Source organism: Crocodylus porosus, unplaced genomic scaffold, assembly GCF_001723895.1.
Source record: "Crocodylus porosus isolate Cpor-Errol unplaced genomic scaffold, CroPor_comp1, whole genome shotgun sequence".
NCBI lineage: Eukaryota > Metazoa > Chordata > Crocodylia > Crocodylidae > Crocodylus > Crocodylus porosus.
This window is the reverse complement of record NW_017728907.1, coordinates 61054474-61076494: the sequence shown is the minus strand read 5'-3', so window position 1 is coordinate 61076494 and position 22021 is coordinate 61054474. Positions and strand designations below refer to the sequence as shown.

General features: G+C 43.3%; 1 protein-coding gene across 4 annotated transcripts in view; it reads right to left on the bottom strand.

The window, feature by feature from the left end:
- DNAJC6 (DnaJ heat shock protein family (Hsp40) member C6) overlaps positions 1 to 22021 on the bottom strand; it is a 95507-nt gene that overhangs the window by 12032 nt on the left and 61454 nt on the right. For 2 of the 4 annotated variants that reach the window (XM_019531577.1, XM_019531578.1), the window contains exons 2-14: positions 21119 to 21269; positions 20181 to 20230; positions 19911 to 20059; positions 17809 to 17931; positions 15022 to 15155; positions 13816 to 14010; positions 13277 to 13394; positions 11677 to 11756; positions 9226 to 9419; positions 9034 to 9114; positions 7702 to 8148; positions 2497 to 2649; positions 16 to 84 (exon numbers count right to left, since the gene is read on the bottom strand). In XM_019531577.1, the coding sequence (XP_019387122.1) occupies positions 16 to 84; positions 2497 to 2649; positions 7702 to 8148; positions 9034 to 9114; positions 9226 to 9419; positions 11677 to 11756; positions 13277 to 13394; positions 13816 to 14010; positions 15022 to 15155; positions 17809 to 17931; positions 19911 to 20059; positions 20181 to 20230; positions 21119 to 21269 (1944 nt within the window). Of the gene's footprint in view, positions 1 to 15; positions 85 to 2496; positions 2650 to 7701; positions 8149 to 9033; positions 9115 to 9225; positions 9420 to 11676; positions 11757 to 13276; positions 13395 to 13815; positions 14011 to 15021; positions 15156 to 17808; positions 17932 to 19910; positions 20060 to 20180; positions 20231 to 21118; positions 21270 to 22021 lie in introns of those variants that run through there. The other 2 variants (XM_019531579.1, XM_019531580.1) reach the window with 2 other exon arrangements.

Sequence of the window (22021 nt, the reverse complement as noted above, 5' to 3'; positions counted from 1 at the left end):
TCGTAACATACCAACCTGGCTTACTGGGCCAGTCCCAGCCCCCTGAAACATCTGGTTGTATAGAAACAGTTGGTGTACTAGATGCTAAAACAGAAAAGAAAAAAAGGAATGTATCAAGTAATGAATTAAAGCAGCACTGTAACCCAACTTCCAAAGAATAAGAGAAAAAGCCCAAAACCATGATTTTCAAGATGGTTTTCACTACCAAATGGCCAATGGGGGCACAAGTAATTTATTGATTACAAACAGCTATTAGAAGTCTAACCTTTTCCTTTCAGCCACCCCATGACATTGTGAGGGAGGCAAACAGACCTAAGCTTTTCATGTTATTCCATTGTATGAACTACGTATTTTTCTACAGCTCTCTCTGCTTTGGTTAAAGACTGTACAGAGTCATCATGACCACCTGTTAGGATCTTCAGTTGAGCACCTGCAGCAATTGAGCACAGGGTAGTTCAGTCAGTTTGCCCTTGGTTTTTTAGAAATTAAGAAGTGCACCTGTTTTAGTTGCCTATCACAAAGAATCTCTGAAATAGTTCAAATGATGTCCTGTAGAGCTATATTGCACTGTAATGGTGGGGAGAAAGGAAAAAGGTGCAAAATTACAGCATGATACAAGGCAGGTACCTTTTCTACAGCTAGAAAATGCCAACAGTGAAATGTCGTTTAAAAAAAAAAAAAAGAGCATTTGGGGATTTGTTCAATCCCAAATTTTAAATAGAGTGGCAGGATGTCAACTAAAATTTGCACACAGGGTCAAGTGGAGAGGCATAGCATTTGAAACATAATGGGTTTTGAAAAGTTTAACAGTAGCATTTCAGCTGCAGACAGATACAGCCCCGTCTCAACTCTTTCAGCTGGAGAGTTTCAAGAATTGCCAGGGCTGCCCACAGCAACATGCTCTCCAGCCAGGGGACTCTGGCAACCTGAAGGGTAAAAGGGAACTGGTGGAAAAGAGCAACACACTGGGGGATGCTGGAGGACTTGGCCCACCATACAGACGTAAGAAGTTAGATTTAAAAAAAAACAAAAAAACAAAAAACTATGGGCTATCATATTTGGTTATGCAAAGTGATTTATCCCACACATTTGTCTGAATATTGGCCTTCTGGAGGGTTTCAAAGTCATTCGAAAAGTTTCAAGTATCACCTGTGTCTGCTCCTTAACTTGGACCCAAGAGATCAGGACCTTTCTCCATTTTAAAAAAAAGCTCATCCTCACCCTCTTCCCCCCAGCACCCTCCCCACTATAATCCCTTCCACAATTATAGAAAGCAATCTGTATTACCCATCCTCTACTCCTCAGAGTTCATTCCCTATAATCCCATTTCCTCCCTGGGCTCTGGTAGTTTTTCCAACATTGGGAATGAAGATACAATGGAGATGCTGCATTTGATGTGTAAGGAATAACTGGTGTGGGACTTGACAGATTTGCACAGGTCTGAGCCACTGTCATACTGTGTTTTAGTAAAAGAAACTGAGGGCACCCCACTATTCCAAACCAAGCATTAAGATTTCGGTAAAACATTTGGTGCTCTTGATGACAGTGCCAAAAAGTACTGAAATGAAAACAGAGCAAAGAAAAAGGGGTCAGCACATTTCTGATGAGAGAGAGCAGGAGGTTCTCTCAATAAGGAGTACATATAAATATCACACCAACAAAAGATTTTGCTTGAATGCAGCATAAACAGATAGTTAGCGTCCTCGACCGAGGTTACTCACCCTCTTCTGCCCGAGTCTTCTGTTATTTCTAGGCCCTAACAAATTCAGTTTAGTACACTATAGAGTCAAGAGGGAGCTTAAACTTCTTTCATTAGTCCAGTATGCTCTAAGTGGGACCAAAATACCTCAGTCAAAATTAAACACCCAAATTTAGTCCAAGCCAAGATAGTGACAGATATTTAAGAATCACTGCTTATAAAATTTTGCCTTTCCTCCTACCATGCCCTGCCTTACTTGCGTGAGTTTCTGAAGTTTGAGGGGTGTGTTTCGTCAGGGAAGGCTGAAAATCCTCAGTATGAATTGGCTCAAGGCTAACTATTTGACAGCCCTTGCACCGAAAAAGTGAATAATATGGATGTGGGCTGAAGCTTAACCAAAAGACTGATGCTTTGACTAAATACCAAGGGACCTATGGTTTCTTTTGCAGCCTTAATGGGCTGTGCCTTGTTTAAACACAATTGGTGGTAATTCAAGTGAGACCTCAAGCACATGAGCACAACAGCAGGGACCACCATTTAGTGGTCTTTTATTCATGTACACAAATAGCTTGTTAATTAAATATTAATTGCTAGTGCGACAGAACTTTCTTAACCATACTCCAGACTATGAATAAGCCGGAAGACTAGAGACTGAAAGCCCTTTCTACTTCTCGAGCAGGCAGCCGCGGTTTAGTGTAATTGTTTAAGGGATAAGTACATGCTTGTTCCCAGCGGCTTGCTCTGGCATTTGAAAGGGGATGTAGTGCAAGTACAATGCAAGACGTTGAGTTCCTTACCCATCTGAAAAGGATCACTGTGTACTGTTGGCGAAGGACTTCTTGTTGCTTGAAGGAAAGGATCACCGGTGACATTTGATGAACCAAGAAAAGAACCAAGCAGATCTGGACCAGGCTGCTTAGGGCTAGCTCCAAATGGGTCAAATGTTGTTGCTGTAAAAATGCACGCGTGTCATTTTCTCCTAATCATACCAAGCTTTCCCCAACACCCACCACAGGCCGTGCAGTCAGGGAAAGAAACTCTCAACCAACATTTATTTCACCAGTGCATACAAGTATTCCAGTCAAGTTCTGCAGAACGTAGAACTAGCTGTAGGCTACGACTGTGGCAACAGATGCAGATCCCATCTGTCATATCCAGGGAAGATAACAGCTCCTAGATTTCAGCAGTAGTAGGAAGCATGTAAGAATTGGGACACAAATGTTCTGCAAGTAACAGATAGGGACAGTCCCACAACTGGAAGTAGCATATAGCTCTCCCCTGCCTGCAACTGCAGGTCTCCAAGATTAGAAAGGTGGAGGCCAGGTCTACACAGCAAGCATACTGTGGCACACACCAAACATACCATGCTATTGCTTTTTCACAGGCCACTTTCTAAACAAAGCACCACAGCCACATCTGCACATCACTGTTATGGCTGGGAGGATGATGCCAATTATCCTGTTGCCATGTTAAATCAGCCCAGATTTACAAATGAAACTCACCCTATAGTAGTGCCTTCAAGAACCCTGCATTGCTCCACACAGTTTTCCCCCTGCAACAGTTCCTGCAGTTTCCTCATTGCTGAACTTCTTCCAATTTAAAAGGCAGCCCATGCAGAGCAGCATGGCATTGCTGGGGAGGGGGGAGTTGCTGTACAACAGGATAAGGTGACTATATAGATATGGCCTTAAATATATACTTCCATCTTTCCTGCATGTACGAAGTTTCCTTTCTCTACCTGTTACCCAAAACTGGAGGTCAGCTCTTGCATAAGCTTCATTTTTGGTATCTATGCAATTCATGGCATTGGGTATTTAAAAACACTACCCTCCCTGAATCTACAGGTTTACTGCTAACTTTTAGGAATACTGAGAGAGGGGACATAGCATCAGCAATGTTCAGACAAAGCTACCGTAATATTGTGGATGTAAAAGATTAGGGAAGACCACCTGCAGCTCTGTGCACTGCATGCTTAGGAAGTCATTTGGCAGTACCAATACTTATGTTTCTCAATTCTCTATTACTGGTTTCTGGTGCCTCTCACATCAAATGCGAGCTCTTGTTCTTGTTTTCAGGGCTCTGCCCTCTCGTATCCCTCTCCTCTTAGTATGGGTATGAGCAGGGGGTGAAGCATAAGTCCTCTTCTTAGCAGAATGACCATCTTTACCACACAAAGTCACTCCAACTAGCTCTCCCCTCCATTACCTCACCCACCGCCTCATCTTTAAGTCTCACGTACACCACATACAAATCACAACAAGTGACTCATAATGAGAGCTCTGCTCACAAGTAATCCTGCTGGTGTCTACATGCATTAGTAAATGAAGCTTCCCTCTAGACTCGGCGCACTAGTTTCCTTTAATGTAATCTAGGGGTGCTCTAACCCTAGCCTGCAGCCCAAATGTGATCCAAGGAGCAATGGCATCTGGCTTGTGGGGCTCCCCATGGGATGGACAATTTGGTGGTGGCAGAGCAGTGGCCAGAGGGGAATTTGATACCCTCCCTTGCTGCCAAATTCTCAAGCTCTGTGCGCCAGAACAGAGCTAAACCATGCCTCCCTCCTCTCCCCGCTACTCACTCATCAGGCCACCGGCTAGATCCAGCACACAAACAGACCAGGCACAGCCCATCGTGGGAAAACAGGGTTAGCACCACTGATCTAGCAGGCTTTCAGGATCTTCTGGAATGGTTTGTAATACAACAAAACACAATAGGTATTTTACTGGCACTAACTGTAGCGCTATCAGAGACTTGGCTCATCTTTCACACCGAAGATACAGCTTACATACCACATCAATAAAAAACACCTGTGGCAAGTGATTTTATTAACCAATTATTTGCCAAGATAACTTGGGAAGTTCACTACCAGATAGTCATTGAGGACAAAAAAAAGACTTCTTGAAATGATTCTAGTTCAGCACTGGGAAAGAAAAAAAAAGAAAAAAACCCTCAGACTTCAAGGTTCTCCTAGACACCCCCACCTCCACACACACACACACACACACACACACTTCACTAATCGGTATGAGCCCCAGACCAGCTCCTTCAAACTTGCAGTCAAGTTAGGCTAGTATTTAGTTCTGTAAGCTCATAACTGGCAAGTCTCACCAAACTATTTCTTAGGTACTTCACTATCTTCCCGTCTGGTTTGGGTTTCTCAGTCTGTCTCTCAGCACTTCCTTCATAGCATCTTTTCACTTAACCCTCCAACCCCCAAACAAGTACAGTCTCACTCCAATTAGGTCTTATGTTCAGCCAACAAGGAAGCTCCTGCATTCTGTTTCCAGTCTAGATAGTCTGCCTTGCACGTTTAAGCAGTCAAAAGGGAATCTCTCAACCAATATTTGCCTGCTGAAAGCACGAGAGATGCATGCATGTGTCCATAGGATAGAGGTGGACCAGAACAGAAACCCCAGCTGATGCAAGGCTCAGATCCAGACTGCTACATACATCTATCTATATCTACCATAGGCCAACCTCATCTCCTTCTATGAGCAGGTAACTTGCCAGTTGGATAAGAGAGTGAAGGTCAACATTATATACCTAGACTTCCAAAAGACCTTTGATCTGGTATCCCATGATGTTCAAGAGAAAGTTGGAGGATTGTGGGCTTAACCATGAGACAGTTAGGTGGGTAGGAAGCTGACTGCAGGGTAGGATCCAGAAGGTTCTAATGGACGGATCTGTCTCATCCTGGTGAAAAATGGCCAGCGGTGTCCCTCAGGGGTCCGTGCTTGGTCCAGTGCTTTTCAACATCTTTATCAATGATTTGGATGTGGGGGTAAAGAGCTCACTGGCCAAGTTCCAAGTTGGACAACACCAAGTTATGGGGGACTGTGGTCACGCTTGAAGACAGGCTGCAGATACAGGCAGACCTAGACAGGCTGGCAAGTTGGGCAGATTGAAACCAGATGAAGTTCAACATTGAGAAGTGTTCCATCTGTGGATGAACAATGCCCAACATACTTACAAGCTTGGTTGCACCAATTCAACTAGTACTATGACTGAAAAGGACCTAGGGGTGATAACAGACCATAGTATGAACATGATCCATCAGTGCAATGCTGTAGCCAGCAGAGCAAACAATACTCTGGCATATGTCAATTGATGCATCTCAAGTAAAACCAAGAAAGTGATTCTTCAGCTTTACTCAGCACTGGTGAGACCACAGCTGGAGTACTGCATCCAGTTCTGGACACCACACTTCAACAAGGATGTGGAAAACCTTGAGAGAGTCCAGAGAAGAGCCACCCATATAATCAGAAACTTGCAAGGCAAGCCATGAGGAAAGGCCGAGGGACTTGGGCCTATTCAGCCTGAAAAAGGAGAAGGCTGAGAGAGGACCTGGTAGCAGCTGACCGCTACATCCAGGGAATACATCAAGGGCTCAGCAAGCAACTGTTCACCAGGGCACCTTGAGGTGATTACTCCTGGTTTTCCCCAAAACTCCTGGGAGACCATTTTAGGCTTAACTCTAGGAAAAAACTTCTTCAATCAGGGTGTCCAGTCTGTGGAGTAAGCTCCCTCCAGAGGTGGTGCAATCACCTACCCTGGAAACCTTCAAGAGGAGACAGGATGGTCACCTTGCTGGGGTCACCTGACCCCAGTCATCTTTCCTGCCTAGCGCAGGACCCAATGATCTTGTAAGGTCCCTTACAGTCTATGAATAGCATGTAGGTATGTGTGTTGATATGTGGGAGGGGGTGGGGGTTGGTGGGGGTGTGTAGGTGCATGTGTATGGTGGGGTGTACGTGTGGGACTCATTCTATGAGCGCACACACACACCCTCCCACTCCTGGCCCTGGGGTACCAGCAACAGCCTTGTGCTCCCATGGTCCAGTGATGCAGCCAGGGACCACGTGGTATTGGAGCAGCAGGCAAGCATACAGGGAAGCAGTGAAAGCTGTAGCAGGCAGAGGTTTCTGACTGGCTGGGACCGGGGGTTGGCGGGGAGGGCCAGGCTGGCCTAACTACTGCGTCCTGCTGGCTTCCCCGGGGTCCTACTGCCCCTCACTCTTGTCATCTTTGACAGGCAGCCAGGAACAGATGAATATTAAAATTTTCTCAATTTTTTAGGGACCCTGTGGGCTGGTTAGAATGGCCTGGTGGGCTGGATCTGGCCTATGGGCCATATTTTGCCCACCCCTAGATCAGAAAAACTAGGGTTTTTGGAGCAGGGAGAAGACTGGGAGGTTAAGAGCAAGAGAGAGAAAGAAAGTGAGAGCGAGAGCAAGAAGTACCTGATCAGTCTTAAATATACAACAGGTTGTATAAAGAGGACAAAGATAAGTTGTTCCATGTCCACTGTGTCAGCTTGCTTTGCAGGACAGGCAACAAAGGTTAGATGTTAAACAGACAAAATACTGCGTACTCAAATCACCACTATTTGATAGCTGGCTCTATTCATGTTCTTTCATAATATCTAATAAAGTGAGCTCTGGCTCACAAAAGCCTATGCATCTCTGATTTAGTCCGTATATAAAAGGGGCATCTTTACCCTACCTACCATCACTATAGTTGAGTATTAGATGAGGCTACCTACAAATCCTTTTGCTAGGTATTTCTACCACCTCTTCCCCTTCCCCTGCCTGTTATGAAGCAAGTTAAACTATTGGTCTAGGATAATCTGTGTATACTTGGCCTTGCCCAAGGTCAGGGGAATAAGTTATGACCTCTTGAGAGCCCTTCCTAAGAATGTTGGGGTGACAATTAGTTCATATTTACAGAATCCCAACACTCCAACAGTACACACAGAATAGCAGGTACCACTGAAAACTGCAGCAGCAAAGACTCCCAAGAGCAACACACTGATGCAAATTGCCTCGATTTCCATGCTGGACCTCCAATATTCTCCAGGCAACTGAGACTATCCCCCCTCCTTCCTCCCCTCCCCAAAATGGTCTCTACAGCAAATCCAATAGCCCAGAAAGGAGCATTCAGTATTGTGAAAATAGAAGTGTAAGGTACCTTTGTGCCAATCAAAACACTGCATTATGCATTACCTTCTCCTACTCTCGGGGAGGGAGATGGGGAGGCTGAAGCTGCAGAACGCCGAGGGGTCGAATGCGCAGACCCAGTCCCACCCACATGAAAGACATCTTCAGCAGCTGACTGTCCACTTTGACCAGGTGCGGTCGGCCCACCAACCCCAAACAAATCACTCAGCAAGTCTGAATTAGAAGGGAGAGCAGTGGACTGAGTGGGGACATTCTTGCTCATGGGACTACCATCTAGACCCAGCAGATCAACATCCACAGGTGGCGGTGGGAGCGGAGGTTCTTGCTGCTTCTTGCTGTGTTTTGGGGTTCCATGAGGTTTGTCGCTACTTGCATTACTGTGCTGACTGGAAAGGGACAAGAGTTCATCATCCGACTGTTCACTTTCCTCATGCACAAGCACTGCCCGATCCTCTGAGGTGGGGTGGGAACTGCTTTTGTCAGATTTCTGATCTAAGGGATCAAAATAATTCCTGTTAGCTGTTGGTTCCTTAGATGTAAAGGGGCAGCTTATTCACGTGACTGTTCATGTGCACCGTCCCCTCCCCCAAATGACAACACAAAAAAAAAAAATGCCAAAAAGGTGCTTAATTGAAAACAGAAGTCATTTGCAGAGTTCAGCTTAGCTTATAGTTAATGGCAAGTTAATGGACTTTACGCAACTTATGAAGCAAATGCAAGAGCCCAAATGAAAACTGAAGGACTTCCTAGGTCTATTTGAGCATTTGGGCTAACTTAAGCCTTACAATGATGCAGAGCAAAGTAACAATCTCCAGTTTGTGTCATGCAAAAAGTTGACTAAACTTCAAACCACCCTCTCAGATGAATTCTCAGGTTAGGTTCTGCATGTGGCATGGCTGCTAAAAGGAGCCCTCCCCCTACACCTGCCCCCTCCCCATTTTAAACTACACTATAGGTGGGGTTCTGAAAGAAACACCCATGTTGAATACATCCTAACAGACCACTCTCTCCCCCTCAATTAGGGAATCCAGTCCTCTTATGGGAATGATAGGAAACAGGAAAGTAATGATAGTCCAACAGGAAAGTAAAGGGTTTTAAAGCAACTATCTTTGTATATTTTGGCTGAATCAGCAAGGTAAGACTTCAGTCAAATATTGAGCCAGTGGACACCGAGTACACCACCTCAGAAGGACAGGGGGCATTCATTTCAATTCCAACTGCAGCATCAGTATAATACGATCCAGAAAACTGGAGGGAATAGAAAGGTACCACCACCAATGGGATCCTTTGTGAATATACACTATTTCCCTTAGAGTAACAGGGGGTAGAAAGTGTCTTCCTAGTTCTAATAAGCGGTAGAAGGCCAAGACTACATACCTTGCCAGTTCAGAGAGGAGAAGAACGCACCCTGTCCAACATTCTTTATGTTATCCTGAGGTGCATCCACTGGGCCTCTACCTGCACCACAGAGCACCAAACACAGGCTAATATAAGCAAAGTCATGACAGCACAAATTCCAGCACCAATTTCAGAAGCTGAGGAACATACACAACCCAATGCCATTCTCACCTGCCAAAGCAAGGGTATCCTGATGTTCTTGGTGAGAGGAGAAGAGAATGCTTGGATTGATGTCTTTTGTTGTGAAGTTCTCCCATGGAGGAGTTAGCTCGGTCTGTCTATCAGCAGACTGTATCTCTATCTCCAGCATAACATGAAACAACTGAGGATACTTGTCTGGAGAGTCGCATGCATCCAGTTCTGGCCTAGATGTCAACAGAGAATTTGGTAAGTAACAAAGCAGTTTTTTCTGCAGGTACACAAGTCTTTAATGTGCACTCCCATTCATAGGGGGAGACAGCTCTCTTAGCACCTTTAATGAAGGCCTCTGGTCAATAAGAGTAGTAGGATGGAGTAACCTGCCAAATATATTCTTACTAATTGAATAGGAGCAACCATGTAGGCAAGTGTTATTCTTTAGTAATTGCCCAAGATGGGGGAACAGGAAGACAAGTCTTCTGAAGATTTCACTTCACCCTAGTACTCCCCAGAAACAAGAGAAGCCCATGTAAAAGGATTTGGGCTCCCACTCCCATTCAGCAGCACTGAGGCAGCTAGAGCCAGACACTCGCCCAGAAGCATAAGGCTGCTTGCAGTCGTTTAAGTGGTGCTTTAAACTCAGTGCATTCCCACAAACTCAGCACATGCCCAGAAGAGGCAATGCATTAGCTGGACCCAGCTCGCCCAGTGTCTGCATAAATAAGGCACTTTAGCGGGGCTCTCTTGGCACTAACCTAACAGCTAATCCAATCAGCTCTAGATAAAAGTGCCAAAAAGCCCCACTAAAGCACCATACCTCCTACACAGATGCTGCAGAGCCAGGTTGAAGTAACACGCTGCTTCATCTGGTAAAGTGCGTTTTTCTAGGAGTTTGTTTGGTTGGTTTTTTGAGGGGCAGGCAGGCGGGAGGAGGAGGTTGGCTGGGTTTTTTTTAAACTTCTGCAAACAGCCAAAAATGTAAGCGTGAACAACTCTCCAAATTAGGAAGTCCCAAACAGCAAAGTTGCCTCAATTTAACTGGAGTCAAATCTAGCCCCCTCCCCAAAATAATTTATTCTACACCTAGGCCTTTGTTTTATGGAAGACATCTTCTACTCATCCCGTGGTTTGTGTATCTGTATTCAGGGCAGTCTTCCCTTCCCCAGGGAATTTCTTTGCCTCAAATTACTTGGTTGCAGTCCTTGATGTACCAGCGCCATCCCAGACTGGGAAAGGAGATGTTCCTTTGGCTACCTGCCAACTCCAAGTTCATATTGATTCAAAAAGATAATGGAACAAAGGGCTCGAACCTCAAAATACTTCCTCCAACCTCAACTCTTCTAGTCTCTCCCTGCTGACACCACCTACCAGTTGCAATTCATATCCAGGGCAGACCGTTACTCATCAATGCTTTGGCTCAGGTGGGATATCAACAGTTCTCCACCTTGGGAAGAAAAACCCGCAGAATGCTTATAGGCTCAGCAGAGCTACGCTGGCTAGCACTATGGACGAGAGGGACTTGGGGGTCATGACTGATCACTAGATGAACATGAGCCTGCAATGTGATGCTGCGGCTTGTAAAGCGAGCAAAACGCCGACTTGCATCCATAGATGCTTCTCAAGCAAATCCCGGGACGTCATTTTCCCCTTGTACTTGGCCTTGGTGAGGCCACAGCTGGAGTACTGCGTCCAGTTTTCGGGCTCCACAATTCAACAAGGATGTTGAAAAGCTTGAGAGAGTCCAGAGAAGAGCCACGCGCATGATCAGAGGTCAGGAAAACAGACCATACAACGACAGGCTGAGAGCTACAGGACTCTTCAGCCTGGAAAAGCACAGGCTTTGGGGTAATCTAGTGGCTGCCTATAAGTTTATCAGGGTGCTCACCAGGATCTAGGGGAACGTCTGTTCACCAGAGCGCCCCAAGGGATGACAGGATCGAATGGTCACAAAACACCGCCATGACCATTTCAGGCTGGACATAAGGAAGAACTTCTCTACTGTCCGAGCCCCCAGGGTTTGGAACAGACTGCCACCAGAGGTGGTTCAAGCGCCCACTTTGAACGCCTTCAAGAGACATTTGGACATTTATCTTGCCAAGAGCTTATGACCCCAGCTGACTTCCTGCCCCTGGGGCTGGGGGCTGGACTCGAAGATCTTCCGAGGTCCCTTCCAGCCCTACTGTCTATGAAATCAACACCTCACTTTAGATGATATCACTAGAGCTAGATATTACTACCTCTGATATATACCATCCTGACTGTTAGGAGCAGGAAAGAAAGCTATTTGTCACTGTTCCTTAGAAAAGGAGTTATATGTCAAAGCCATTAACAAAAAAACCTAACTCAGCAGCCATTTCTCATTATTGTGCCAACACATCTTGATCATTTATCACAACAAGCCAGCAGTGGTCAGATCACTCATCTATCTGCAAGTGACACACTTAAATGAAGCCAGATCTGCATGCTGACTTAAGTCATACTTACTTGGTGAATTTTAGTGTGGTTGTTCCTAGTGCTATGAATCCAGTATGAAATTGAATCTGGAATATTTGTGTATTTGTCATCTTAAAGAGAGAGAGACAGACAGACAGACAGAGAGAGATTAAACAGTTTATTAGTATATGACATGCAGCCAACCAAGCCAAGCCATTCTACCTCACTGTCACTATGCATGCATTTTAATGTACATAAAACTTGCAATGCCTGCCTCCTTTAATTTTCTCTCTTGTAGTTCAAGATAGCTTCAATGTTTAGGCCCCACACCCCTGTTTGAAAGTCTAAAAGAGCTTGAAATATCATTTTAGCTCCTTTACGTAATACAAGTGTTCTGACAGACAGCTGTTTTACCATTGTGATGATATATAGAGAGCATAAAAGTGTGCCATGAAAAAAATATCAGAGCTAATTTTAGTTCTGGAATCAACCTAGACAAAAATTAGCACAACACTAGCCTTGCAGCTCTGGTGCCACTAGGCTGTTTCCAGTACCTACAGTAGTTGAGCTATTTCTGCAAAGCAGTTCATCATAGTACACAACATATGTGGAGTATATCTGAAAATATATTATGATCCCAGAGAGCATACAAAACCTTCACTTCCAGCCTGCTCTTTCAAATGAAATAGAAATGGTACATTAAGAAGAGAAATATTCCTTATAGTCACTCTGCAGACTGGAACCAAAGAGCCTCAGGCACAGACGCACTACCACTGAAAACTATTACGACTTTATGCCTATTTAAAACCAAAGACTGAACTCTGGTGGATAACAGGGGGGAGGAAGCCAGCAGGCTAAAATGTACATACCCATAACCAATTATGGCTGTGCTCCCCAAATTCTGTTTACAAGCCAACATGCACCTGCCTGTACCATCAAAATAAGGCACCAATTACAGCACACTGTGCTGTATAGTACAGTTGCCTCTTCTTTTGCATGCTTTGCTAAGCAAAGGAGTTGACATTTAGAGTGGTCATATCTAGCACACCCACAATGGGGTTAGAGACTCAACTGAGTTTTCAGTTTAGGTAATGTTGATGGTCAAGCTATGATGGTCAAGGAATTATGCGAGATAAGGATTTTTGTGGGCAATTATGTTTTATTGAACCAACTGCATGGTCAGGATAGACTTGGTCAAGCTTTTGAATGCAAGCCATTCTCCACCACCACCACCCCCCACAACAGGTCTGAGGTTTGTTCAGTTTCTGAACTCTAGGGCTTTCTGCAAATTCAGGCAAAAAGCCTATTTCATTGATTTTCATTTTCAAGTCTCTTTGTAGTCGCAAGGACTTGAGATGGACATAACTAAAGGCTAGTACAGATTCTGGAAAGCAAGGTAGTCACCATATGACACTGCCGGCTTGCTGAACTCCTACAACCCATCCTAATTTGGCCTATTCGTGCAAGAAGATTTGACCATTTCTTTCCATTTCGATTTCCCTACATGGTTGGGAGTCCACTAGTTGTCTACTGCTAAACAGCTTCCTTGTACCTCAAGACTAGAGTGTCAGCCTTGACTCCACATTTGCACCTATTTGTAGTTATGAGTGGTTGTGTCCATCACATGAATCACAAGGCAAGCAAGCCATACTTTTGCTTGAAGCCGTCCCCCGATGGTCGATCTCATATGGTAGAGAGAAACAACAACATCACCATGGACAGTTATTCCCAGTGGAATTAGGACCTTTCCTTCTTGAACACGGAATTCCCTTTGGAGAGAGAAGTGAAATGCATTAATACACTCACTTCAGGAGTGCCATCAAAAAAGTCCAATTAACTTCACATATACAAATCAGTCTCCATTCAAGCCACAGGTAATGACTGGAAACAGCATTCAGTGCTCCTTAGCTGCTGATCCACACAAGACATAAACACTTCAATGAAACTGGCACATATTAAAATATACCAGGAATAAGCCCTCACAATAGGTGTTCAGACAATTGAATTTTAATATTAGGCATCAGGCTTCCAATAGCTGTTTCACTTCTAGTGCCAATTCATCAAGCAAACAGGAAACCTGCTGCTTTACCGTTACTGCCAGAACTGACTGCAGAGCTTAGAAAGTTGGATGCATTTAGTGATAAAAATATGGTTTTGCTACAAGGAGGTAAGAAACCCATAGCAACTCACTTCATTCTTTCATATTCTTGAGAGGTTGTAAAAATTCTGGTTTCTCCAATGAGAATGTCACAAAAGGGTCGACAGCCATTTCGCTGCTTATTGAAACAGGGGACTGGACTCAGAGTGACTGACTTTATTGTAAGAGGCTTGCAGTGAGGCTGGATGGGCTTGTCTGCTATTAGATCACAAATATATCCTAGGTATCTGTAAATAAAGACAACCATTACCAAGAGATCCCACCATGCTGGATGACCACTGCTCAAAGTACTCTAAAAGCAGCTCCAGCAGAAAGTTGCAATAAAAGCCCTACAGTTTGTACAGTTCTAAGACTTGAAAGGATTTTGTATTTACTATCCAAGTTTGACATTACCATTCTTACATTCCTATTGTACATTTCTGAAGAGAAAGACTATCAGAAGGAGAAAATTTTACATTCTTTCCATGTTACTCCCTTCCAGCCTCATGTTTTTATACTGCACTTCAGAGAAAGTAAGAGAACAATGTGGCTCAATTCCAAGAAGGGCCAGTAAACAGCTGTGCTTCTTCCAAAGTCATCCATTATTTCACCTATACTTGTACAAGATAAGCATTTTAGTAGATTAAACAAATATTTCTACACATTTGTCATTGCAGTTCCTCCTGTTTCCTCAGAGAGTCTGCCAACGCACTGTTTCTATTATAAGAAAAATCTTACTGAATGCAAGGCGGTTTGAGATTTGTCTTGATCAAAAATTAGAGAATTGTCATCCTTAGAGCAGGAAAGTCTAACTTGTGTTCAGGTTTTTGCAACTAAGAAAAAAAGCCCATTCTAAATATGTATAGCCTTCAGTTACTAGTCACTACTGTTGCAAGGACACATGGGTTAAATAAATTGTCTTAAACATAGAGCAAGCTAGCATTACTAGATCTGAGTTTTGTACTTAGAAATGCCCAGCTCTCGCCTCTTGCTTAATATTTTAGACCATACAAACTTCTTCATGATTGTTCAGACAACAAATATGGCCCTGTTCTTGGAAATGCTGCATAAGCCACTTCATGCATGTTAGTAGTCTCATTCAGAACTTCAAATGAAATAACTTGCACATTTGTGGACTACAAGTCTAAACCTACTAATGAGGTGGAAGCCACCCCCACCCCCCTTTCACACATGCATCAAAGTTAAGTATGCTTAATGTTTCAGGTTTGCCTGATTTGCATCTATGTAAAATACACTACCTTCTGTGAGACGGCCAGAGTACTATCCCAGGTCTCTTTGAGTTTAGCAACTGAACAGCAGGGACTGGATTAGAGAAGAGATGGCAGAAACAGAACATTGCGCTGACCAGAACTGCTGAGGCTGCACGACCATCCTGTTAGATAAAATACAAACAGCAAAAACCAGAGACACCCTTTAGGTGGCTGGTAAAAATGCAACAAAGCCACAACACTGAAGAATGCCTTGCATTCAGAAACTTGTGTCTCATTTTATCCCAGCCATATAGTGAGTTCAATAAAAGATACTTCCCACAAAAATCCTTGCCTCTCACATGGTTCCTGAACTATCGTGGCTACAACATCACTCCAGCACTACCAAAATCACAATAAGCATTTCAGAAAGATCCCTTTAATGTGTCAGCATTATAGCTAAGAGGAGCTTACGCAAAGTCTTCCTTCAGTACTTTAATGCTCCAAAAAAATTGATTCAAGGTACCACAGGAGGTCTGATGTGGATCAGCTGAAGTAATTTGAGGCTCAGGTCTTCCATGAGTGCCCATGAGCAAGTTTTATCTTTGAACTAACTACACATTCTGAAGCTGCGTTGCTTGCAATATTACAAGCACCCTATAAATCTTTGTAGTTGTTTGTTTAAAGACATCTGCTAAGCCAGCCAGCCAGCCATCATGTAGTATTTGCCATACCAGAAGCATGCTGGACCTTCATACCAGCTGAATCTGGACAACTGAACTCTTCAGACACTTCAAGTGCAGATTTAAGTGTCTTTCTGAAGAGGGACTATAGGTTTGTGTCCCATATCACAGTAAAATTGTCCTCTTCAGGACTTACCTGGTTGAGAAAGCTTATTGTTGAACATTATTCTTGGATTCTGTCTTTGCCTACAAAACCACTGTGTCATTAGAGCCAGAAATAGATGGTCACTGCATGAAACAGATGTGCTGTGCCACATGTCATGATACAGCTCATTGGCTTCATTGGGTAAAATATTGCCCCTCCTCAGTGCAGGACAAGGGGTGATATGACCCCCCTGCTTCTTCCATTCAGCTAGACCTGTTCCTTTGATAACCGGACCTGCCCCCTGCTGAGCCAGGGACACTTCCCTTCCCCCCCCCATGCTTCCCCCCATTATGGACAGGCACCCCAAGGTTTCCTAGGATACTTCTAAGTAGGGAAAGTGGGAAGGTGCTTCAGAGGGCTGATGGGCCCCCAATCCCCCCAGACCACCTGCCTAGAGAGTAGGAGCAGCTCAGACTACCATACTCTCTCACCACACAATTAATGGACAATAAAGCACAATAAAGCAGCAGAACTGATTGCCATCTTTTGTTGTGCCACTGATGTTCTTTTGATGTGGTATGACAAAGGATAGCAACATGCCTTTACTCACAATGTGTGCCAGCATACAATTATTATGGTAGCACAAATTGAGATGTTAGAGGTCTTTTAACCCTAAGATCCTTTGAGATCCTAAGACTCCAAGACCTGTTATTTGTCACACTGCAGGAAGGCAAATGTGTTTGGCTTTCCCTTCAGGGAAGGAAACCTGCATGGTCTGGAGAGCCCAACTGTTTCCACGCAAGTACAGTTCTACTCTGAAAGGCAGAAACTTCCAGAGCTCAGGGTAGTTTGCACATGAAATCTGCCCAGATATTTCAAATTTGTGCTGCAAAGAACTGCCAGCCCTGCAAATTCAACTGCAGAGAAACAAATAAATAAAGTAGTTCCTTCCCATTCCCCACTCTCAATATTAAAAGGTTCTACAGGCCAAACCATGGATCCCAGATTCACGTCCCACTCCACTGCCTTCCTCAACTTTTTACCAGTGCTTAAACCTCACATGGGTTTCCACACCTATGTGTTTGTAAAGGTTCATGAAACAGCAGCCCATCTCCTTCCGTCACAGAGCCAACAGGAGAAACAGCCAAAATCCCCCATCCTTCCCCCACCACCTTTAGTGTTGATAAATGACTTGCATAGAAGCAAACAGTCCGAGTTTGCGAAACAGTCAGTATTGCACTGAGTTTTCAGCACAGACCCACAATATAATGGCAGGATCTTTTTTGTATCGTTTGAAGTTCGCTCCCCATCCCTCCTAATCAGTCTCAAGCTAGAATCTATGACTGCTTGCACACTTTAAAAAAACCCAGAAAAAACACCACTCTCACTTTACCGAAAGCAGCAGTGTATTACAGACTCTGTGGAGCCAAGTCAAAGTATATCATGGGCTTCAGTGGGGTTTTTTTGTTTTTGAGATAATTCTGTGCAAGCTAATAACTGATTGAATCAGCTTTAGATAAAAGCACCAAAAAATCCCCACTAAAGTATCCCATTTATACAGACACTGGGTGAGCTGGATCCAATTAACATGCTGCCTCTTCTGGGCATGTGCTGGGTTTGGCGCAAAAGCACACCAAGTTTAAAGCACCATTTTTTGTTTAACATCTGCAAGCAGCCTACATTTAAAACATCATAACCAACCATGGTAACAGTCAAAGCCACTGCTGACACTATTTGCCATTACAGTGGGCATCATATGGTTCTCTAGCGATGAGCAAACATGTAAGGATACCGTACAAGGGGCATGACAGTTTTAAACTTTCACTGAATTTCCAATACATCTTTATTCTATAGTTTAGGAATTGTATATTAAATTGCCAGCCCCATTGTCCTGGGATAAGACATCATTGCATGTTGGCTCATTATGTTTATTCACCATTACACATTTCTCATTATCCCTGCAAGATTTTGCCAGATTTTTCAGAGGCAGTTACTTACTGGCCAACTTACCATGCAATGGATGACACACACATTTTTGGGGTTCTGCTGTAGCCAGTTGTGCATATTCTTACATACAGCATAGAGATTGTGCAAACTGGGTGCCTGTCTCACTGGCCAGCTACATTCAGACACCTATGGGATCACAGATGAACAAGCAAAAACAAGATTCAGAAAACAGCTTACTCAAAGCACACTACCACAGACCTTTTCTGTCAGTCAGAGCACAGGCCTTTCCCAAAAACGCAGATTTGTGGTTTAGACTCCCTCTCCCCAACCCCTTTTTCTCATGCTTAATACTGCTCAATAAAAGGGAGTCATAAATTATCCACGTGCACAAGCAGAAAAAAAAATCCTCTTGGCAGTAGATTTTTTAAAAAATTAGGGTCCAAGTCAGATCATCTTGATGGGTCATTTATCATACACACATCTCACCATTACAGTTTTTTTTTACAAGAAGTCCTGCACTAGGTCACATGGTTGAAGAGCTGGCAAATTAGTTCTCAAAGCCCAGTTGTGGCCTAGTTTTTAAAAGACATGCACATCTCTGTTGATCTACTGAAGTGGAGTTTGTGAGCTTACAGTACTGGCTAGTTAAAAACGAAGAGTGGCTAAATTCTCCTAATTTAGGAGATGGGAAATTCATCACCGGGAAATTTTTACTGCAAAAATAAATTTGATTATAAAAGAATTGAGATGAAACCTGAGCATTTCAATAGAGTCATACAAGAAAGGCAAAATGTGTGTCAGATTGACAGCCCAGCATGGGCTCAAAATCCCATAATTGTCTGAAGAACAATTTTTGCAGTAGAATGCCGAACTGCGATCAGCCAGCGTTCCCCTTCAATTTAAGAGGCAGGGAGTGGGGGTGCAGATGGGTGTAAAATATACATATTTTGTAAAGATTTATTTACAGAGTGAGGGCCACTTATATCAAGTATCAGCTGTATATTCATTTGTAGAAAAAGATCACAAAACCATCTCTGTAAACATTTGTTTTCTATCCTAAGCAACTAGCTTTATGTCTATGTTGTTACTATGGCCTACTACAAAGTCTTATTTAAGACTACATCTGGTGGAATAATTATTCAGATTTGTCAGCGCGAGTGCTCATCTACTGAGTGATTGCGTCATGAAGTATGGCAAGTGTCTACTAGACTATTCTTTATATTGTAATCATGCAAACTAAAATGGATCCCCCAGATGCTTTTGCATCATGCTTTAAAAAAAACAATAAATAAAACCCGCACAGCCAGCAAACTGCACGTGCAATTTATCCCGATTGTGTTTTGCCATTCTCAGAGAGGCAGTTAATGTCAATACGACCAATGACCCTCACACTAAATATCTTCTAAGCCTCAGTGCAACAGATTGTAAATAGTAATGGCTTTTCAGTTCTTATAATATGCATTTCAAGCAGCCCATAATTATGCACTTACTTTGTCTATAATTACATATCTGCCTGCTGGTCTGTAATTAGGTTATTAAGTACACGTTATACAGCATTTTATTTGCGTCGAGTGCTACCTTACCAAGTGCAACCGTGTTCAAACTGTGCGTGTTCAAATGATTTGAAAAGGCAAGAGCCAGCAGCCCACTTTTTTGTTGTATGTTTGACTAATTCTCAGGCAGCACCATCAAAGAATGTGAAATGTTGGGGTCTATATTTGCTTTCACAATTAAATCTGTATTTGGATTTCATCTCTAAGTTGTTCCCAGCTTCTTTGGGAGACTGTCAGGAAAGAACTAAGAGAATGGACCCTATCATCATTGCTCTCTTCCTTTTCCCCCCCTACCTACCCCCCAAAAAACACATAAGCAAACCCAACGCTAAAAATAATCAAGGCAAAACTTGTAGCCTTTAAAGTAGCTGGTTTCCAGATATGCTGGCTGCTTTTCCTCCTTGCAAATACTGAAGAGGTGAATGAACCGACAGAAAGAGTAGCACTACAGGGGATGGGATTAGATAGCAAAAATGCCATAGATTACACCACACTATTTTTCCTTTTGAAATTTTCATTCTCTAAAGTGGGGGTGGGGAAAGCAAGGGAAAAATCCACTTAAATACTGAATAAGCATCCCACCTTCCCCTCACTACATACATGTGCACTTACTCTATTATGAAACTTGGCACTACGATAAGACTTCGGTGACAAATTGAACACGGTGTAGTGGTCAGGATGTCTCGAATCCAAGAACGTCCGTACATCTTCGATATGATTTCTGAATCCTAGTTCAACGCCTTCAGCAGGAAAGGACATAACTGGCAATGAGAAAGAGAAAAGCAAGAATGAATACAGTTTGTGAGCATGTTATGATCCAACTCCTGAACCCTGGTGTGAGAAACACCATGATTTTATTTCACACCAATAACCAACACTTACCAATGATTCTTGAGGTAACATAAGAAATATCTAGCTCTCCCTTGGTGTAACTAAAGGAAAGAAAGCAGGAGAGAGAGATGTGTTAATGTATATACCTAGATACAGAAGATGAGCGATTACAGAAGGTAAGATGACAGTGAATCTTTGTGAGGAAAGATTTATTATTAGGAAAGAACAAGTGTTAAAAAGACAAGCTAGTTGCATGCTCTAAAGTCAAGTCTCTACAAAAAACTCTTGCTAAGAGTGGCCTGGTGGAGTCTCTCCTTTCTGTATTTGTGTGTCCCAGGTCTATCACACACTTTCCAAAGGAGCCTCCTCTCCTCCAAGAAAACTGCCTTGAATACATCTAATAGAAATGTAGGTCACTTGTAGAGTCAGTCCCTTTCACAGCTGCCTTCTGTATAATGTGGCTACATTGGAAGACCACAAAAACAGTTAGTGAGCACCACTGTGTAGTGTGAGGCTCAACTGATAAACGGCAACAGCTTGAAACAAATCCTCAGAATTATCTTTAAACCAATAGTCAAAAATAGGAACAGCAGCAGCTAAGTAATCAGAAGTGTTAGGAGAGGTGGTTGCTTTATGTGATAACAGATGGAAGAGAACAAAGGTCTAGGTGTAGCTCAGCAGATGTGGGACTGCAGAAGGGCAGAAGAGAGATGTCAAGATCTCGATAAAGAAGGTCTTATCCAAATTTGAGGTTGATGCGACTTCAAGGATGAATGCACAAGTTTTATTTTAATGGCCTCAGGCTCCCTGAGACCAAATATTTAATAATAGGACCAACTCAGTCAGAAAAAGGTACACCTAACACTGATCTTGTACCTGGTTATCTATACATTTTGTCCTTTACCAGCCACAAATAAGAGTTTCCAAGCAACACCCAATGCTATGGTGTTCATTTCAGCTGTGTAAAGTGATGGTTAGTTTTACTGTACCTGGCAACAGACTGCATGACTTTAGAAGAAGTATCTTTTAAGGTGTCCTTCAGGTTATCCTTCAAGTTGCTGAAGAGTCTCCCTGCTCCTCCTTTAACCATATCTAGTAAGCCTCCCCCATAGTTGGGCTCCATATCTGGCGATGAGGCACCTTAAAATAAATAAGTCACTATATATCACTTACTCAGAACAAAGAATATATTTCCAACAAATATGTGGACAGTAACAATGCAGCCTCATGCAGTACTTCACTTAAGATCAAGAGACTAGTTCTCACTGGTCTTAAGTCAAAATCAGAAGACAGGAAGATTTCTGTTTGCAAGACCAAGGAAATCAACCGATTGCCAGGCTAATGCCTTGTACTTTGCCAACTGAACAGTCACAATGTGAGCACCAGCCATTTCTGTCACTTTTTTTTTTTTTTACCTCAACCCAGCCTCAAGGGGATAGACAGCCTTCATGCTGAACTCCATTCTTCAAAAGCAACCAATTTGTCTACCATGAGCCAGATCAAGTTGATAACACCCTTCACACAGAGACAATAGACAGCAATCCAGCAAAACTAAGTCAAAGGCTTCATCTTGTACTTATCAGAACCTAAGATTCTAGCACACTTGAAGGCTAAGGACAAGAGTTACACATAAACCAATTTAAGTAACCAAAAACTGATTTAAACCTGTAACAGAATAGAAGTTCAGTGCGCATAAACCAGTTTCAAAATGGCTGAAACTGGTTTAAGATAAACCCAGCTGAGTGCAGTATCAGACTTAACCGACTTGGGTAAAACCAGTTTAAGTCCCAGGCCCCTTCCTGGTTCAAGTTAAATCAGATCCCCTCAGCATCCATTCCAGCCCTGAGCTGGGCTGTGCTCTCTGCTCCAGCAGAGAAGGGTTGGTAGAGAGG